Genomic DNA, 16,750 nt, shown 5'->3' with positions numbered 1-16,750 from the left:
CGGGACTTTTTTCCCAGAGCGGAAGATCACGGTAGGGGAAGTTGAAATTGCCATTGTGATCCTTGGAGATCCCGCTTACCCGTTAATGCCATGGCTCATGAAACCCTACACAGGGAGCCTTGGCAGCAGCAAGGAACGGTTCAACTACAGGCTGAGCCGGTGCCAAATGACTGTGGAGTGTGCCTTTGGCCGTTTAAAGGGCCGCTGGTGATCTCTGTATGGGAAGCTGGACTTGGCCAAAAACAGCAGCCCCACGGTTATATCTGCGTGCTGTGCCCTCCATAATATTTGTGAAGGGAAGGGTGAAAGCTTCACTCAGGCATGGACCTCCGAGGTTCAACACCTGGAGGCTGAATTTGCACAGCCAGAGAGCAAGGCTATTACAGGGGCCCAGCGCAGGGCTGCAAGGATTAGGGATGCCTTGAGGGAGCAATTTGAGGCTGAAAACCAGCAGTGATATCTGGTGCCCTGTATGGGAGTGAAGTGCAGTAGTTCCAATCTTTAGGAATCAGCGTTTGCTAAGCAGACAAGCAGACTTGCAGTGCCTGTTTATTTCCTGGGCTAAGGAGTCTTTTACTTTATGCAATAATAAAGAATGTTTTCAAAGCCAAAAAATCCATTTATTGAAAAGAAAAAAAATTTATTTATTGAAAAGAAACAAGGGGGTGGAGTGGGGAACGGTACAATCACAGATTCGTGTATGTCCTGTCTGGTGTGCTGTGCAGTGAGTGCTGCACTTCAGGATAGCTATACTGCATGGTGATGGGGGTTGAGTGCAGAGGGTAAGGGTCATGGTTTTCAGATACTGGTGTTGGAGGCAGCGGGTGGCGTGAAGAACACGGAAGTTGGGGAAAGTGTGTTGGAGGTGACAGTGGGGCACAACGCATTTGCATAATTTTCCCGGCCGAAACAGAGCACGCATATCCCATGGGAGCCTCAAAATGGTGAATAAGGGGGACTGATGTTTCAGGGCTGCACTGTCCTCTGGGTTCCTGTGCCTTGGGGAGAGCCAACAGCTTCAGGGGGCACCTACACTGAACACTGTCCCAACATTTTCCACAGGAGTTTGTCCTAGACGATATCTCGCTGCTGAGGGTGACCTGGGAAGCAAGGGAGGGTCTTCTACTGCAATGCGGCTTCCGCCCTGGTCCATATGCAACTTGCCTGTGTGCAGCAATGGTCCCCCCGTCCCTCGCGGCACAGTGGCGCGGACACGTTAGCCTGGCTGGGACAAGGACCACGGTGGCTCTCCCAATAAACCTGTGCAAGCGCATTGCACACGTTCTGGATGAGACATTCGAGGAGATTACCGAGGCCGATTACTGCGATGTAATAAACCACATCAATGCACTATTCCGTATCTAAGCATGCATGCCTAACCCTCCTCTCCCAAAGAGCCCGCACCGAAAAAATTCCTTCCCGGAAAAAAAAATCGCTTACCGGGAACCTGCTCTTCTGTTTGTCCTCCACCAAGTACCGGCCGCTGCGACTGGCTACCTTCCTCCTGGCTCGAGAAGAGCTCCTGGCTGCATGGCTCCAGGGATTCCGGGGTGTCTCCATCCGGCCCACCACCCTCACTCCCGTTTTCCTCCTCCTCCTCCTCCTCCCTCCTCCCCACCGGCTCTGAAGTGTCCATGGTGGTGCTCGGAGTGGAGGTGGGGTTAACCCCAAGTATCGCATCCAGCTCTTTGTAGAATCGGCAGGTCGCGGGGGGAGCACCCAAGTGGCTGTTTGCATCGCAGGCTTTGTGATAGGCACTTCGCAGCTCCTTCACTTTAACCCTGCACTGCAGGGCGTCCCGGTCATGGCCCCTTTCCATCATGTCCTTTGATACCTTCCCGAAGATATCGTAGTTCCTACGGCTGGAGCGCAGCTGGGACTGTACAGCTTCCTTCCCCCAAACACTGATGAGGTCCAGCAACTCGCCAGTGCTCCATGCTGGGGCTCGCTTGGTGCGTGGAGGCATGGTCACCAGGAAAGATTCGCTGATAGCACTCCACGCCATGCCGGGCTGAGCAAACAGGAAGGGGATTTTTAAAATTCCCGGGGAATGTAAAGGGTGGGTCACATGTTGGTTACCTGAGGCCAGGGCAGTAGAGTTTGAACTGATGATCAGAGTGGCTAGAACAGGCATTGTGGGATACTGCCGAATAGTTCTGGAGGCCATTCACAGCGCATTGGGCGGCCACACTGGTGCCGCAGCGCTGCAGCAGCAGCGCAATACACGCTATTCCTCTCGGGGAGATGGAGTACATGCAGCGATGCAACCACGGAGATACAGCGCTGCAAATGCCTTGCCAGTGTGGATGGGGAGTGAGTTACAGCACTGGGGGCAGCTTTACAGCGCTGCAACTCACAAGTTAAGCCAAGGCCTAAGAGTAAAACATGTACTGATAACAGTAAGCCTACACAATTTATTTGTGCTTGTGTGTGTTTCAAGACAAAGAACACTTGATCTTGAAGGATAAGAGTGTGCAGGGAGCAGGGGAGCAAGATTTTCTTTGCTTTAGATTGTAATCAAATTTACCACCCTGCAACCCTCTAATTTTCTTTCATGATCCTGCACCGAAGAAACACTGATCTTCTACAAAAAATTCTGCGCGACGCCCTCGGACAGAACGTAGACATATTTTTTCACAATCCATAAATACCTCATCATCCTGGTACCCTAGTTCTTCTTGTACCACTTGATCCTCCATGGCTTTCATTGTGAAAGAGCAGGCAATAAGGCGTCAGTCAGTACTAAAAAAGGCATACACACATACCATCAGGGTGGAAATACATAAAGTAATTATAAAGTACTCTTAATAGGAGTTCAATGGCGTAGTGGCATCTCGATGCGCTATCACATAAGAATCCAAATTCAGATTCTAAGCTTGGTCCTTCACTGCATGTACCAGCAGGGGCTGGATGTGTTGCAGAGGTGCTTACCTCCCCAATAATGGAGGGAGAATCTTATTTTTCTCTCAGAAAACCCACTCTGCCCAAATTGGCTTAGGCAAAGTTTCCCTTTCTGGAGGGAGGACTGATGTGACAAAGGGCCTTCCTGGCTAGAGGAAATGGAAATAAAGGAAGAAAAAATTGGAGTAATTTCAGAGGAGTTGTTTGGAAGTAAAAATAAAATGGAATGACTTATCTTACTTTCTAATGAAAAATATTCAAATAAGTTGCTTCTGAAACATCTCCATATGGCACCACAATGTATTTCTTTCCTCTAGACAAATGGATGGAATCCCTGCCAGTTATGAAAATTTAGTCATCTGTATCCATTTTTCTTTAATATATTAATAACAAAAGGTGAAATATTTCCTGAAGTAACATTAACAAGCCCCCTGCCCCCAGATCCTGGAAGAACAATTAATATAAAAGGTAAAGGGAATGTTACAATCCTCTCTTTGCACTTTTTAAAAATAAATCCTCCCTTCCCTGTCCTGAAATGCATATAATCATGCATTCCTTGCATTCAAAAGGGGAAGGGGACTGCTCCTCTTTGGGGAAATGGCAACTCAAAATTAGCGGGGTAGGCAAAGCTGCGGCTGTACCTTCCTATTGGTCAGCAAGGGATGTAGGGGGAACTTTAGGGTATGTCTTCACTACCTGCCCGATCGGCGGGTAGCGATCCATCTATCGGGGATCAATTTATCGCGTCTCTAGACGCAATAAATCGATCCCTGAACGCGCTCCCTGTCGACTCTGGAACTCCACCAGAGCGAGAGGCGGTAGCGGAGTCGACAGGGGAGCCGCGGCCGTGGATCCTGCGCCATGAGGACCCGAGGTAAATTTATCTAAGATACGTCAACTTCAGCTACGCTATTCACGTAGCTGAAGTTGAGTATATTAGATCGACCCCCTCCCCCAGTGTAGACCAGCCCTTACCGTACCCTATTAAGAAGTGTAGCAGTGTAGACATGCCCCTGTTCTCTGGGGAGCCTTCCAGTGCTCCTGCTGTGGTAATGTGGCTCTGCCCCACAGCCAACCTGGAGTTATACCTAAAATCTTATCCAGACCAACTAAAAAAAATCAGGCCCAAATGCACCCAGAGGATGAATTTATCTTGAAGTATATGTTTTGTCTTCACCTGTGTGTGACATGCATTATTGTTTGTCTTGCGCAACGAGATAAGGAGGGTTCCAAGCACACGGGACATGGAACAGAGCGTGGAGACGGGAGATAAAGGGTTGAGACAGAACGGGGGGCTGCGCATGGGGTTGGGGGAGCCTTGAGAAGGAAAAAGTATGAATCCTTCCATATTACTCCAACCCTAACCAGAGTTGCCGCCCCGCTCTATTTAGTTCTACACCTCCCAAGATACGTGTTAAAGAAATAAAGGGGCAAATCCTACTTGTCGTCTCACAGTAGGTTTACACATTACAGCAGCTGTGCCACTACAGTACTGACATGTAGCTGCTTCCTACGCCAATGGAGGGGGTTTCTCCATTGCTGTACTTAATCCACCTCTGCCAGAGGCCGTAGCAGGGTCGATGGAAGAACAGCGGGGGTTAGGTCGACCTAACCACATCATGACTCTGGGCTGGTCTACACTTAGTCCGGACTTCGGACTAAGGTACGCAAATTCAGCTACGTTAATAACGTAGCTGAATTCGAAGTACCTTAGTCCGGACTTACCGCGGTCCAGACGCGGCCGGAAGTCTCCCCCCGTCGATGCCGCGTACTCCTCTCGGAGAGCTGGAGTACCGGCGTCGATTGTGAGCACTTCCGGGATCGATCCGGGATCGATTTATCGCGTCTTAACCAGACGCGATAAATCGATCCCAGAACATCGATGGCGTGCCTCCGGACCAGCCGGTAAGTGTAGACTAGCCCTCTGGCTACACAGTGAGTTCGGGACTCAGCCGAGCAGACGCCACAGCAGCGCTACTTGTCTGCGCGAGGCGAACAGGCTCTGGCCAGGCGCAGCGAGATAGGGCCGGAAGCGACGCCCACTGAACTGGCCGCTCTCAGCCCCGCAGCAGCAGGCGGGACTCATCCCCCGCTCACCCCAAGCGCAGCCCCCGCCGCCTCAGAGATCCCCCGCCCCGCCCCGGCCGTTATTCGCTGTTCGTTGCCAGGGCCGAACTCGAGTCGCCTCAAAACTCCCGCTAAAAGGGGCTGACACAGAACGGAGGAGGCGGCGGCGGTTACCCGAGCGCGCGCGTAGCCAGACTCGGAGCCGCCGTGCACAGGCGCACTGGTAGTTTCCCGACGCCCTAGATGGAAGAGGTTAGGACTCTACCACTGGGGAGAGGGGAAGGCCGGGAACTGGTAGAACATTATTCTGTATAAGGGCATACGTTAAAGTACATCATCTCCCCAGGGCTCTACTCATTAATGGAACGATCCATATTCAGCGCCTCTGTGAGAGTTTCGAGATATGAACCCAGATGTCGGACCCCCCTTCCCCAGCCCGGAATGGTAGTGTCGGACTCGCTAACTGTCACGCGTGGGGGGCGGGAAGGAAGAGAGACTCTGAAGCTAGACTGTACCATGGAAGGGGAGAGGGGTGAGCGCGAGCAACGACATTCATTCTCTGCCTCACCGAGGCCCCGCCCGTGCGAAGCAGGAGGTGACGCTGCGCCCCCGAGCGGCGTCAGGAGGCGCTGGGAGCCCGGGCGGGGCTGGCGGCGGGGTTACAAATCCCTCCTGCGCTGAGGCTCTGCGCTGCAGCCGCTGGCAGCCCGGGGCGGGGGGGCTTTAGGGGCCTTTGTAGCCTCCCAGCTCCGAGCTGCTCCAGGGGCTGAACTGGCAACGTGGGCCAGGGCCGGCTCCAGGGTTTTTGCCGCCCCAAGCAGCGCAAAAAAAAAAAAAAAGCCACGATCTGCGGCGGCAATTCGGCGGGAGGTCCTTGGCTCCGAGCGGGAGTGAGGGACCGTCCGCCGAATTGCCGCCAAATAGTTGGACCTGCCGCCCCTCTCTGGAGTGGCCGCCCCAAGCACCTGCTTGGCAAGCTGGTGCCTGGAGCCGGCCCTGACGTGGGCAGCCCGAGGGCTCCGTTCAGTTCCGGCAGCCTGTCCGGGGCTGCCGCTGGGCTGGGGAGGAGGCGCTACCCCAGTGCCCCCTGCCCCGTGGGGCCTGCGTGTACTGCTGCTGCCCGGTGCGGGTCACTTCTCCCCTGCTGGCCCCCTGCAGGGGCACCCCCGTGTCACAGCCCCAGTCTGGCAAACAGCGGTGGGGGTGATACTTGTGATACAACCAACCCTGCCATGTCCTTCTCACTTCCCAAGACGATGCGCTTTTGAGGAGCTGTGGCGGTGTAGACCTGTTGGACCCAGGGTGTGTGAGAGACAAGGTGGGTGAGGTAATAGCTTGTATTGGATCAACTTCTGAGGGTAAAAGAGGAGATAAGCTTTCCGTGTTGCTCCTCTTGAGACCTTCAGCTCTGGTGTTGATCAAAAGCTCTTCTTCTCTTTCATCAGTACAAGTTGGTCCAGTAAAAGATATTATCTCACTCACCTTGTCCCTCTTTTAAGGAAACTCATTTCATCAGGACAGAGGGCCACTTCTCCACCCTTTCCTCCTAACCAGCTGCTTTCCCAGATTCTCAAATGAGAATTATCTTGGTTGATATTTTCATACAGGAACTTTTGACAGGCCTCCTTGCTGCTCATTCGCTGGCAGAAGGCCCAGACATCTTGCATCGGCACATACATTTATATTTAAAATTGCATAAAGGCCTAATATTTATATGTAACATGCATAGTACATTTAAATTGCTTTTTGTCTTCAAAGCATTTTAATAAACATTAATTAATCTTCAGTACCCTTGTGAAGCAGGTAGGTATTATCTTCATTTTACAGATTGGCAAATAGAAGAAGCAGCAGCAAAGGTAAAGCCAGCTTCTGGGTGCTTCAGTTTTTGGCTCCCAACTTGAGACATCTTAGACCCATAGGCATAGTTTGACTTCTATATTTGGGGAGGCAACTCAAGTCAGGCCAATCAGGGAGCAAATTCCACAGTTGCCTGAGGCTTGCAGTTTGGGGGACAACATCCCCACCCCTGAAACCACACTCATGCTTAGACCTGGTTTTCAAAGGTGCTTTGCACATGCTGCTCCAAATAAGGGTCATAGTAGTTCCAAATTAGGCAGCCAAAAATTGACATGCAAAATTATAGACCACTTCTGACCATGTTAATGTAAGTAACTGTAGTAAGAGGAGGCCCTGAGATATAAACCTTGGTATCAGATGCCTGGTATGAGGCCTAAGGCCTGAACTAAAGTAATGGTCAAGACTTTGCTAACATAAAGCAAAGTTAAGCTGTGAGCCAGAGGCAGGCCCTGCTCACAGAAGCTGGCAAGGAAAGGGCTGATGCTGCAAAAAGAGACATACCTAAAAGGTACTGGACACCAGATATCAGAACATTTGCATACTTGTACATTCCACACACAACAAGGAACAGGCTGACCCATCCCAATGACAGGGCCAAAAGGGTAACATGATGGATAGTGTTGTTTTGTTCGAACAAACATGTACAAGGTGAGAGGCAGCACCTTACTACGTAGAGGGGTTGTACCTTGCTGCGTAGAGGGGTTGCACCTCAATACGTCAGGAGTGATGTGTAACTTGTTTGTATCTGTGTATAAGAATGCATCCCTGAGTGGATATCTTTGTCCGGCCACGGGGGCAGTGGAAAGTCCCACCACTGAGCCGGGTCCTTGCCAAGAGGCACTTTCTCGTAGTATGCCCTGAATTAGGCTAAGAAACCTACAGGGAACTGCAATTGTGTCCAAGTTCGCAATGAAAGTAGTCGACGTGACTTTGCATCTTACTAGACTTTGTGGTTATTGGGGGTTCTCTTCGGGTCTGCTGTGTCAGCTATCTGAGCAGAGCTGGGGCAGCACACAGAGGGATCACACGCACGCAGCCGAGTGATATCAACATAGGAGAAAGCAGAGCACCACACCGGTAGCATCTGACAACAGTAACTTGTATAAGGTTACAAAAGGCAGTGTCTGAGGTAGTCACATGTGTGATCCATCAGCTCATCCTGCCTCTTCATACTGTCACAGCAGTTACAAACATTGTACTCTTACCTGACTGGATAAATAAACAGAAATTCAGCTTCAAGACTGAAGTTAACAGAAATTCAGCTTCAAGACTGAAGTTAATATTGGTTCACTATAATTCCATAAAATATATCCCTACCACTACAGGTGTGATAAATGAAAGACGGGGGATAGCTCCCTTTTATGAACACCCAGCCAGCCAATTAGTTACAAAATCCCTGTTAGTAGCTGTTCTTTACTTGCTTTACCTGTAAAGGGTTTAAAAAGCCCATAGGTAAAAGGAAGGGAATGGGCATGTGACAAAAAGAGCCAATGGGAGGGCTAGAACTTTTTAAAATTGGGAAAAAAAATTCCCTTTGTCTGTCGTTGCTCTCCGGAGAGAGGGGACAGAGCTGAAACTATGCTGTAAAAAGCGTTAAGCCAGGTTTGAAAAATCATCAGATCATACCTAGAAACTACTTATTGAAAATCCCATATATGTAAGTAGATCAGGAAATGTCTAGGAAGATGCAATTAGGTTTATTTCTTTGTGGCTTGTGGACTCCTCTGTGCTAACCCCAAATGCTTTTGTTTTGCTTGTAACCATTAACCAGGACCTCAAGAAAACCATTCTTGATGCTTAATTATTATATTTGCTCTTTTTAAAACTAGCAATAGCCTAAGTTCCAGATGAGTAGAAAGAGCACAAATCCCAATGACTTTCAAGGTACTTTTGAAAATACCACCATCAGTCCCCAAGCGTGTAGGAGTGCATGTAGGCATTTCTAATATTTGCCATGTGAGAAAATGAAACATGGAAAGGCAAAATGTGATCATCTTCCTCAGTGGGAGTGTGTGGGTGCTCAGCACTTTTGAAAATCAAGCCATGTATCTAGGTACCTGAATGTGGGTTTAGGAGCCTAAGGCTTTGGCTATACACAGAGCTTTTCTGGAATAAGCTATTCCCCATATGGACACTTCCAGAATAAAAGTGACTTTATTTTGAAATAACTATTTTGCTCACATAGCTCACTTTTATTCTGGAATAGTGTGTCCATGTGGGGGAATTACTGTATTTTGGAATAGCTAAATTATACCAGTAAAACTGGTATTTTTCTGTGTAGACAAGGCCTAGCTTTAGACTCCTATTTTAAAAAAACTTGGCCTGTTTGCCTGTTTATAGACAGGCTCTTCCAGGAGGCAGATGAGTGAACCAAGCTGGAAAGGCTACCACTCATCCCAAAGTGCTGCTAAAATGATAATGTTGATACACAGAACTTAAACTTTACATCTTAAAAGTGCTATACTATCCTTAACTAAGCTTCACACCACCCAGGTGTGGTAGATAAAATATTCCTATTTTATACAATGGAAAACTGAGACACAGGGCTGGATTCATTGCAGGTTTCACCAGCACAGAGAACCTCCCGCAACTTTCCTCCTGTCTGGGAGGGTCTGCAGCTGGCCAGCACAGTTCCACTACTACATATCGTTGGCAAGGGGATGCACTGAGTCTGAACTACACTGCCTTTCAGCTTGGGACCAAGCCAGTTCAGATAAAACACAGAACAACTCAAATCTTTGCCAAAGAACCAAACTATGAAACTATTTAAAAAAATATTCAGGTGACTTTTCATTCTCATATATTACTTCCATTCTTGCAATGTTGAGAGATTTTTCCAGCCCAGTTTTACAGATCAATGAGGTTAGAAATCAGTCAAACTTTTAAACTCAGAATACTTCTGTGAACTGAATCTTCACATTTTTTTCAGGTTTGTCTGTTCCTAATTGGTGGAGAAAGCTTTGGGATAGGCTGACCAAAATATACCGTTAAGATGCATATGAAGGTCTGAATGGACATTTATGTCAATTTATGTTGGGGGGAATCATGAATTCTGGGTTGCTCAGGGTGCTGTTTGACTTATGGCTGTTTCTGGATGAAGACACTTCTGTGACAGACTTGAAGTCTTGTCAGAACTGAAGAGTACATCCAGGCGAGGGGTCAACAATTGGTTCAGCTTCTTCATCTCTCTTTTCTCTGACAGCAATTGCTTCTCTTTTCTGTGGAGTGGGGAGGCCGGGGAGAGAGAGAAAGAAAAGCAATATAAACTGTTCAAAGGTATTTAAGTATTAAGGATAGAAAAGATTTCTTAAATCACCTAGAGCAATCAAAGAAAGTTTAGGAGTGGATTTCTTCACCACTTTGGAATTGACATTAGCTAACCCCTGTATCCCCAAATCCATAAACATTTAAAGCTCTGCATTCCACACACCCTCCAAACTCACTCTCTTAATCACCCTGTTACCCTCACCAAAATTCATGATCACCCTTCCAAAACAAACTATATTCTCAAACTCCTTTGGATGAGCATTAGCTCACAGATTCCACCTAAAGCAACATCAGAAAAACACTACATTGCATCTCTGTAGCCCCCTGGAATAACTAGCTGCACAAAGCCATCCCCATATTTCCTCATGCCCCAAAACGCCTCTGGAATCAACGTTAGCTAACAGGTTTCCCCTGTGGCAGACAAGGAAATCACCAGTTGGGTTCAGATAATCACAGAATATGCTAGAATGAAACTACACTCATTTTTGTACCTGAGGAATTCTTGCTTCTCCTTCCACTGGTGCTGGTCAAAATCCTTCATTTCTCTGCAGTGTCTCTGGTGCACTGTTTTGAAGGCATTGTCCAGATGGTGAATATGATTAAAACCTTGTCGGATCACATCTGCATAGGTTGGGGTGGACTCCATAATTTGAAACGTAAAAGAAAAAAATATTGTCTGGTTTGTTTTTTCTTTGCTAAAGGACATTTGAGAGGAACAATAGGGGATGCATAAGTTAGGACTGAGATGAATTAGTAGAGCTGTAGCAGGCAGGGGATGGGGAGCTCAGGACTGGAATAGCACAGGACATTTACGGTCAGGATTGGGGCATACTGGCAGAGCTTTATGTCAGGGAAGTTAGGATTAGAATAGCAGGGGATCTTCATGGTTAGGATCAAAGGAGCAAGGGTGGTAAAGGCTGAGCCTCCTGTCACATCCCAAGGCCCCCTCCCTCAGGGAGTCCCTTGGGAAGGCAGATCAGCATTGTATATTGCTAACCCTGTTGCTAGCATCACAAAGCATTTTGGGGAGGGTCAAAGGTGTGTGAGTGGGGAGTGGAAGTTTCCTTTGCAGGTACGAGAGGCCGAGGGGGGGAGAGAAAGAAGAAAGCAGAGAATGGGTTAATTCAACACTGCAGCTAGCAAGTTCAGTCCGAAGATAAGCTAACTCCAGCCCAAGGCCAGCTGCTACCTGCCAAGACAGAAGGGGCGAAGTCCAACCCCCGACCAGCGGTGAGAAGAGAAGAACTAAGTTGAGACACAGAGCTGCAGAGATCACAGCGAGAACAGTGAGAGCGAATGAAATGACAGCAGCACAGGCCAACAGAAGGGAAAACAGTCTCCGGAGCCGGGAAACCAGGGAGGCCATAGCAAGCCTGTTTGGACTGGTACAAAGAGCACCAGGAACAGAGGGCCCTGAACAAAAACCCCCACCCCAAGGAGCCCAGGACTTAAAAACCCTCCTGAGAGCTAAAGCAACTTGGAGAGCACAGCAGATCCTTGGACGGCCTGGGCCCAGGACAGCACTCCCGTCCACCTTCCCCCACACTCTTCTTCTGACGTTACACCCAGACTTGGCCAGTCTGGGTCGTGTGTGTGTGAGTATGAAGGTGGGTTAGGGTTTGGGGCATTAACGCTTTCTTTCTTCCCCTGAGTGACATGGGAGCATTCCCAGCACTCTCTGCTGTGATTTTATTATTTTATCAATAAAGCTTTAAAATTTATACACTTGGTGTGCCTCGTCATCTCCTCCCCAAAAAGATCCTGTGGCCCCTGCCTGATCAACTGTGGCCCCAGGCAGATTGGTAACGTAAATCTGTCACACTCCCTCCTGGCATTGCTCCCTTAATTTTTATGAGCACTCAAACTCCCAGTAGAAAAATATTTGCATTTTAACCCCAATCTAATTTTAGACAGCATTTTATCTCCCATTTTATTCAGGTTCTCCCTCCCACATTTGTTTTCTTAACCTTCCTATTCTGTTAGTGAGAGCCTGTCACTCTGATTCCGTTCAATGCAAAGCAATCCCCTTGAAGGTTACCACCAGTATGGTTATACATCGGCCAGCTGGTGTGGATCCAATCTATAAATGTGTTCTTATACTACCTCTTCCTCAATCTGGTCTCTGGCAGTTTGAAGCCATAATCAACTTAAGATCTGGTCCTGCAACTGAACAAAGTTCTGCAGCCACACAGACTAAACCAGCAATCCACCGACTGGGGAAGGAGAATAAGCAGACTCTGACCTTTCTCGGTTTTCCTCACTGAAGCGTATAAGAGGGCGTTATAAACATGATAAAGGGGCTACGGCTGGTTTATGAAGAGAGCTTAAAATAACTAAATATGTATAACTTGGCTAAGCAATGTCTAGGGGTATAGGAAAGGGATGTCAGTCTCATCTACAATAATATGAAGGGCACAAACACAAAGAGGGAGACAATTGTGTGAGATGGTCAGAAGCTAGAACTAGAAATAATTGGATGAAAATGAGTGGTGATTAATTCAGGCTGGCTTTCAGGAAACACAAAGTATGAGGTTTGTTAGCTTGTGGAATAGTTTCTCAATGGAAGGGGGGAAAGCCCTAAAGCTTGAGACATTTACTACTGAACCCAGAAAAAATTCAATAATATGCTGTAAGAAATAATCCTGCTTTCTTGGGGAATGGATAGAATGTGACCTAACAAGATTTTTCCATCTCTAATTTCTCTGAGTTGATCATAAGGATATGGTATAGGCTTGCAGATCTCCCTCCTGTGAATCAAGATGTCTTGTCCAGACTGTGGTTCAACATTATAGCTCTGGAGGAAGTGCTGAATTAGTGGGCTGTGTCCATTGATGTTAAAGAGATGCCAAGTGAAGTCAGGACCCTGACAAGCTGGGTGTGACTAGAGAGGGGAAGAAACAAAAGAAAAGAGGCTATTAATTATATCAAAACTAAGTCCAAAGAATAAAGCATGTAATGCCCCTAATGATTCATATTCTGAGTGAAAGATAATATATAACCATTGGAAATGCAGTGAAACCTGTCCACATAGGCACCATTGGGATTTCATTTTCGGTGTAGCTTTAACCAGAAACTTCTATGCTCAAACTCTGTTCACTATTTTTTTTAACATCATCTTAATAACATTACAATAGGTGGCTGTGAAATAACCATTCTAGAATACGTAATTTTTTATGTACAATAACTGATTTCATTATAAAAACTGTACATTGGAGTGAAGAGACTCGATTTTAGTATTGCAAAGACCAAGCAGAGTTTTGTGTATTAATATATCCTGTGCACCAAATCAGCAAATAAACCATAACTCTACACAAAATAGGCCAGAGATACCACACAAATCCAAAGAGTCTGAGGGTGAGAGTTCGCTTGCTCTCCCCTGCATCTTTAAGTATTCAGCTATAAAACTGTTCTGCTCTGAAACACCAGTAACCAAATCTGTCCTCAGACCCTGAAGCACAGACTGCTCACTTAAAGAATCAGCATGGAGACATTCCTGTCTCAACACCATTGTCTTCCCAACAAACTGGCCAAACACAGCCACTTGGTCATAGGGTTGTTCAAATTCCCTGACAATTTTCATTTTATCTGAGACCTTCTCTAAGCAATCCACACTGGATTTTTCAAAAGGAAAGTCAGTAGATCCATTCACAACAGAATATTTCTGGCTGTTAGGAACTGAAACTTCCTTGATCAAATCACTTCCACACCCTTCAGTTACAGCAAATTGCTTGCACAGATTACCATGAGGATTCCTTTCTCTAGGAGCTTCTCTAAGCAACAATTCACCCCTCACAGAAATTCTGCCCTTACCCTCTTACCCAGGGCTTGCTCTAAAGGAACATTTTCCTGAGCAACAACAGACTCTTTCTGGGTCTCACTTACATTCAGAATCATTTCTGGCCCATCAGGATAATTTTTACACAATCTCCTTTCAGGCAAGCTCATAGACTCACTAGACAAAAGGTAAGAGGTACTTTCTTTCCCTCTGCAACTTTCCTCAGTCACTGGCAACCTGCAAGTTGTCAGGCTCAATAGGCTTAGGAATCATTTCCTCCTTGTTACAAGTTTCAACACTGTCAGTGGGCAACACAATCAAATCACCTTTATGCTTTCCTTGTTCCCCAGCTAGGGTATCACCCTGATCAGACAGAGTTGCTGCACCCTTTCCCAGCAACACATTAGCAACAGGCAAAATACAAGCACCAGAATTGTCTGGTCTCTGGGATTTTGCTAGAACACTAACTGAATGCAACCTAGTTACAGTGTGCCATTCTCCCTAGCAGACACAAACTTAGGACCATTCCCTTTCTGGGCTTTAGCTGTATCCAGAACCAACTCTGGGACCACTGATAATTATTTATAAATTGTCAAGTAGCATAAACTGAGAAGCACTTTCTGTCCAGAAGAGCTGGAGAAACATTCCCCTTTAACAAACACACAGCTTGGGATCTCATTTCCCTTGTCTCAGCACACAGGGCTGTTCACAGACAACTGCTTGGAGATTGGGGTAGCTTCCTCCATAGGCAAGTCAATACCCCAAACAGACAGAAGCACATTTCCTTCACTGTAACCATTCTCCACACAGACAACAGGTAAGGTAGAAGGACACTCATCTTCCATTAACCTTGCCTTCCCAAACTGCTGATTAGACAAAGCCATTAGCTTACAAGTCTGCCTAGGCTCTTCCAACATTTTCTTGTCCTCCTCTCCCTTGTCCCAGCACACAGGGCTGGTTACAGACAAATACTGAGAGAGTGGGGCAGCTTCCTTACCAGATAAACTGCTGTTCTCCACACTACACTGAGCTACTTCCAGCAAAAGTCACCTTTTTCAGGTTTACTTTTACAAGCTGTAATAGCCAACAATTCATCACCCATCAAAAATCTACCCTTTTCTTCCTCAATTAGGGCTTTAACCTGACCATCCACTTTGATGTGCTCCTGAGAAACATTTTCCTGACCAATGAGTTCTTTTTAGGCTTGATCTAATTTCAGATTTACTTCTGAGACATTAGACAGACATTCAGAAACATTCACAGACAAACTGCTTTTTTGCACAGACAAACAGCTATTTCCCACCAGGTTAGCGTCCCCTGGGAGGGAGGGGGAGCAGCGGCGCGCGAAACGGCCGCTTGGGATCTCCCCCTCCCTGCCAGGTTTGAGAGCCTGGGAAGGAGGGGGAGACCCTGAGCCACCGCGGCGCGCAAAACAGCTGATTCGCGCGCCGCTGCTCCCCCTCCCTCCCAGGCTTGAGAGCCTGGGAGGGAGGAGGAGCAGCGGCGTGCGAATCAGCTGTTTCGCGCGCCGTGGCAGCAGCAGCAGAGGTGAGCTAGGGCGGCCGGGGCACATTTTTTGGGAAGGCATTCTGGCGCCGGCCATGCCGCCCCTAAAAATGTGCCACCCCAAGCACCAGCTTGTTTTGCTGGTGCCTAGAGCCGGCCCTGCTGAGAGTATCGATTCAGGACAAATTGCTTAGAGCAGGGCAGTCACACCAAGGCTGGGGTTCCTTTATTACTAAGGCACATCAAACCAGCCAAACAGAGAGGACTTCGGTTTCACCCCACTGGCTAAACAGAAGTCATACAAGCAATTCCCTCAGATACTCCAATTCCCTTGTATCACCACCAGCACCACTCCTTATGGGGATGAATGGTTATGAAAACCAATGCCCCAGTAAAAGAAAAAAGGTTCTCCCGATCCCAAAGGACCAAGCCCCAGACCCAGGTCAATATACCAGTTAGATCTTACCCACAAATCATGCTGTTGCCAATCGTTTAGAATCTAAAATCTAAAGGTTTATTCTTAAAAAGAAAGAAATATAGATGAGAGTTAAAATTGGTTGAAGGAATCAATTATATACAGTAATGGCAAAGTTCTTGGTTCAGGCTTGTAGCAGTGATGGAATAAATTGCTGACTTAAGTCAAGTCTCTGGAGTACATCCACAGCTTGGATGGGTCATTCAGTCCATTGTTCAGAGCTTCAGTTTGTAGCAAAATTCCTCCAGAGGTAAGAAGCAGGATTGAAGACAAAATGGAGGGATTTCCACGGCTTTTTATATCCTCTGCCATGTGGAAGGACACCCCTTTGTTCTTACTGTGGAAAATCACAGCAGCAAGATGGAGTTTGGAGTCACATGGGCAAGTCACATGTCCCTGCATGACTCAGTTCTTTACAGGTAGAGCAGCCATTGCTCACATGCTACCTTGAACGTTCCCAGGAAGGCTCCTCATATGTGGATTAGAGTTTCCTAAGGTTCATTGTCAGTTAAGTGTTTCTTGATTGGGCACTTAATCTTAAGAATTCTTTCTCAAGAAGCTGACCAAAAGCTTCATTAATGGTATTTAGAATCAAACACATTGAGATACAAGTACATAGCCCATATTCATAACTTCACATACAAAAACGATACACACATAAAGACAGCATAATCATAAGCAGCAAATTACAACCTTTTCATGGACACCTTACTTGACCTTCTTTGTACAAGATTTGGTGCAACTATAGGACCTTGGTTGCAACAATCATCTATACGGTCACAGTTCATGTCAATAACGTCACAGGGGGTGGGGAAAATGGGGGAAGGGGGGTAAGGGAAAGAGACAGTGGGGGAGGAAGGGGGTGGAATAGGGCAGGGGGAGCTAAATGTGGGAGTGAGGGG

At 47.2% G+C, this 16,750-nt stretch overlaps 2 protein-coding genes across 7 annotated transcripts in view; both read right to left on the bottom strand.

Annotated features, from left to right (window-relative positions):
- Positions 1-5,252, bottom strand: part of DMC1 (DNA meiotic recombinase 1) — a 43,995-nt gene extending 38,743 nt beyond the window's left edge. Inside the window, exons 1-3 of one of the 3 annotated variants that reach the window (XM_065581012.1) lie at positions 4,627-5,158; positions 2,652-2,742; positions 1,441-2,011 (exon numbers count right to left, since the gene is read on the bottom strand). In XM_065581012.1, coding sequence (XP_065437084.1) covers positions 1,441-1,737 — 297 coding nt within the window. In that variant the 5' untranslated portion in view covers positions 1,738-2,011; positions 2,652-2,742; positions 4,627-5,158. Of the gene's footprint in view, positions 1-1,440; positions 2,012-2,651; positions 2,743-4,626 lie in introns of all 3 variants that reach the window. The other 2 variants (XM_065581019.1, XM_065581024.1) reach the window with 2 other exon arrangements.
- Positions 5,253-6,249: 997 nt separating this feature from the next.
- Positions 6,250-16,750, bottom strand: part of FAM227A (family with sequence similarity 227 member A) — a 52,943-nt gene continuing 42,442 nt past the window's right edge. For 2 of the 4 annotated variants that reach the window (XM_042843546.2, XM_008179305.4), the window contains 3 exons: positions 12,816-12,973; positions 10,584-10,736; positions 6,250-10,043 (listed from right to left, as the gene is read on the bottom strand). In XM_042843546.2, coding sequence (XP_042699480.1) covers positions 9,887-10,043; positions 10,584-10,736; positions 12,816-12,973 — 468 coding nt within the window. In that variant the 3' untranslated portion in view covers positions 6,250-9,886. The remainder of the gene's footprint in view (positions 10,044-10,583; positions 10,737-12,815; positions 12,974-16,750) is intronic. The other 2 variants (XM_008179304.3, XM_008179306.4) reach the window with 1 other exon arrangement.

The sequence above is a fragment of the Chrysemys picta genome, chromosome 1 (genome assembly GCF_011386835.1).
Source record: "Chrysemys picta bellii isolate R12L10 chromosome 1, ASM1138683v2, whole genome shotgun sequence".
Taxonomy (NCBI): domain Eukaryota; kingdom Metazoa; phylum Chordata; order Testudines; family Emydidae; genus Chrysemys; species Chrysemys picta.
Note: the sequence above shows the minus strand (reverse complement) of the source record. Positions and strands in the feature narration are given on the sequence as shown.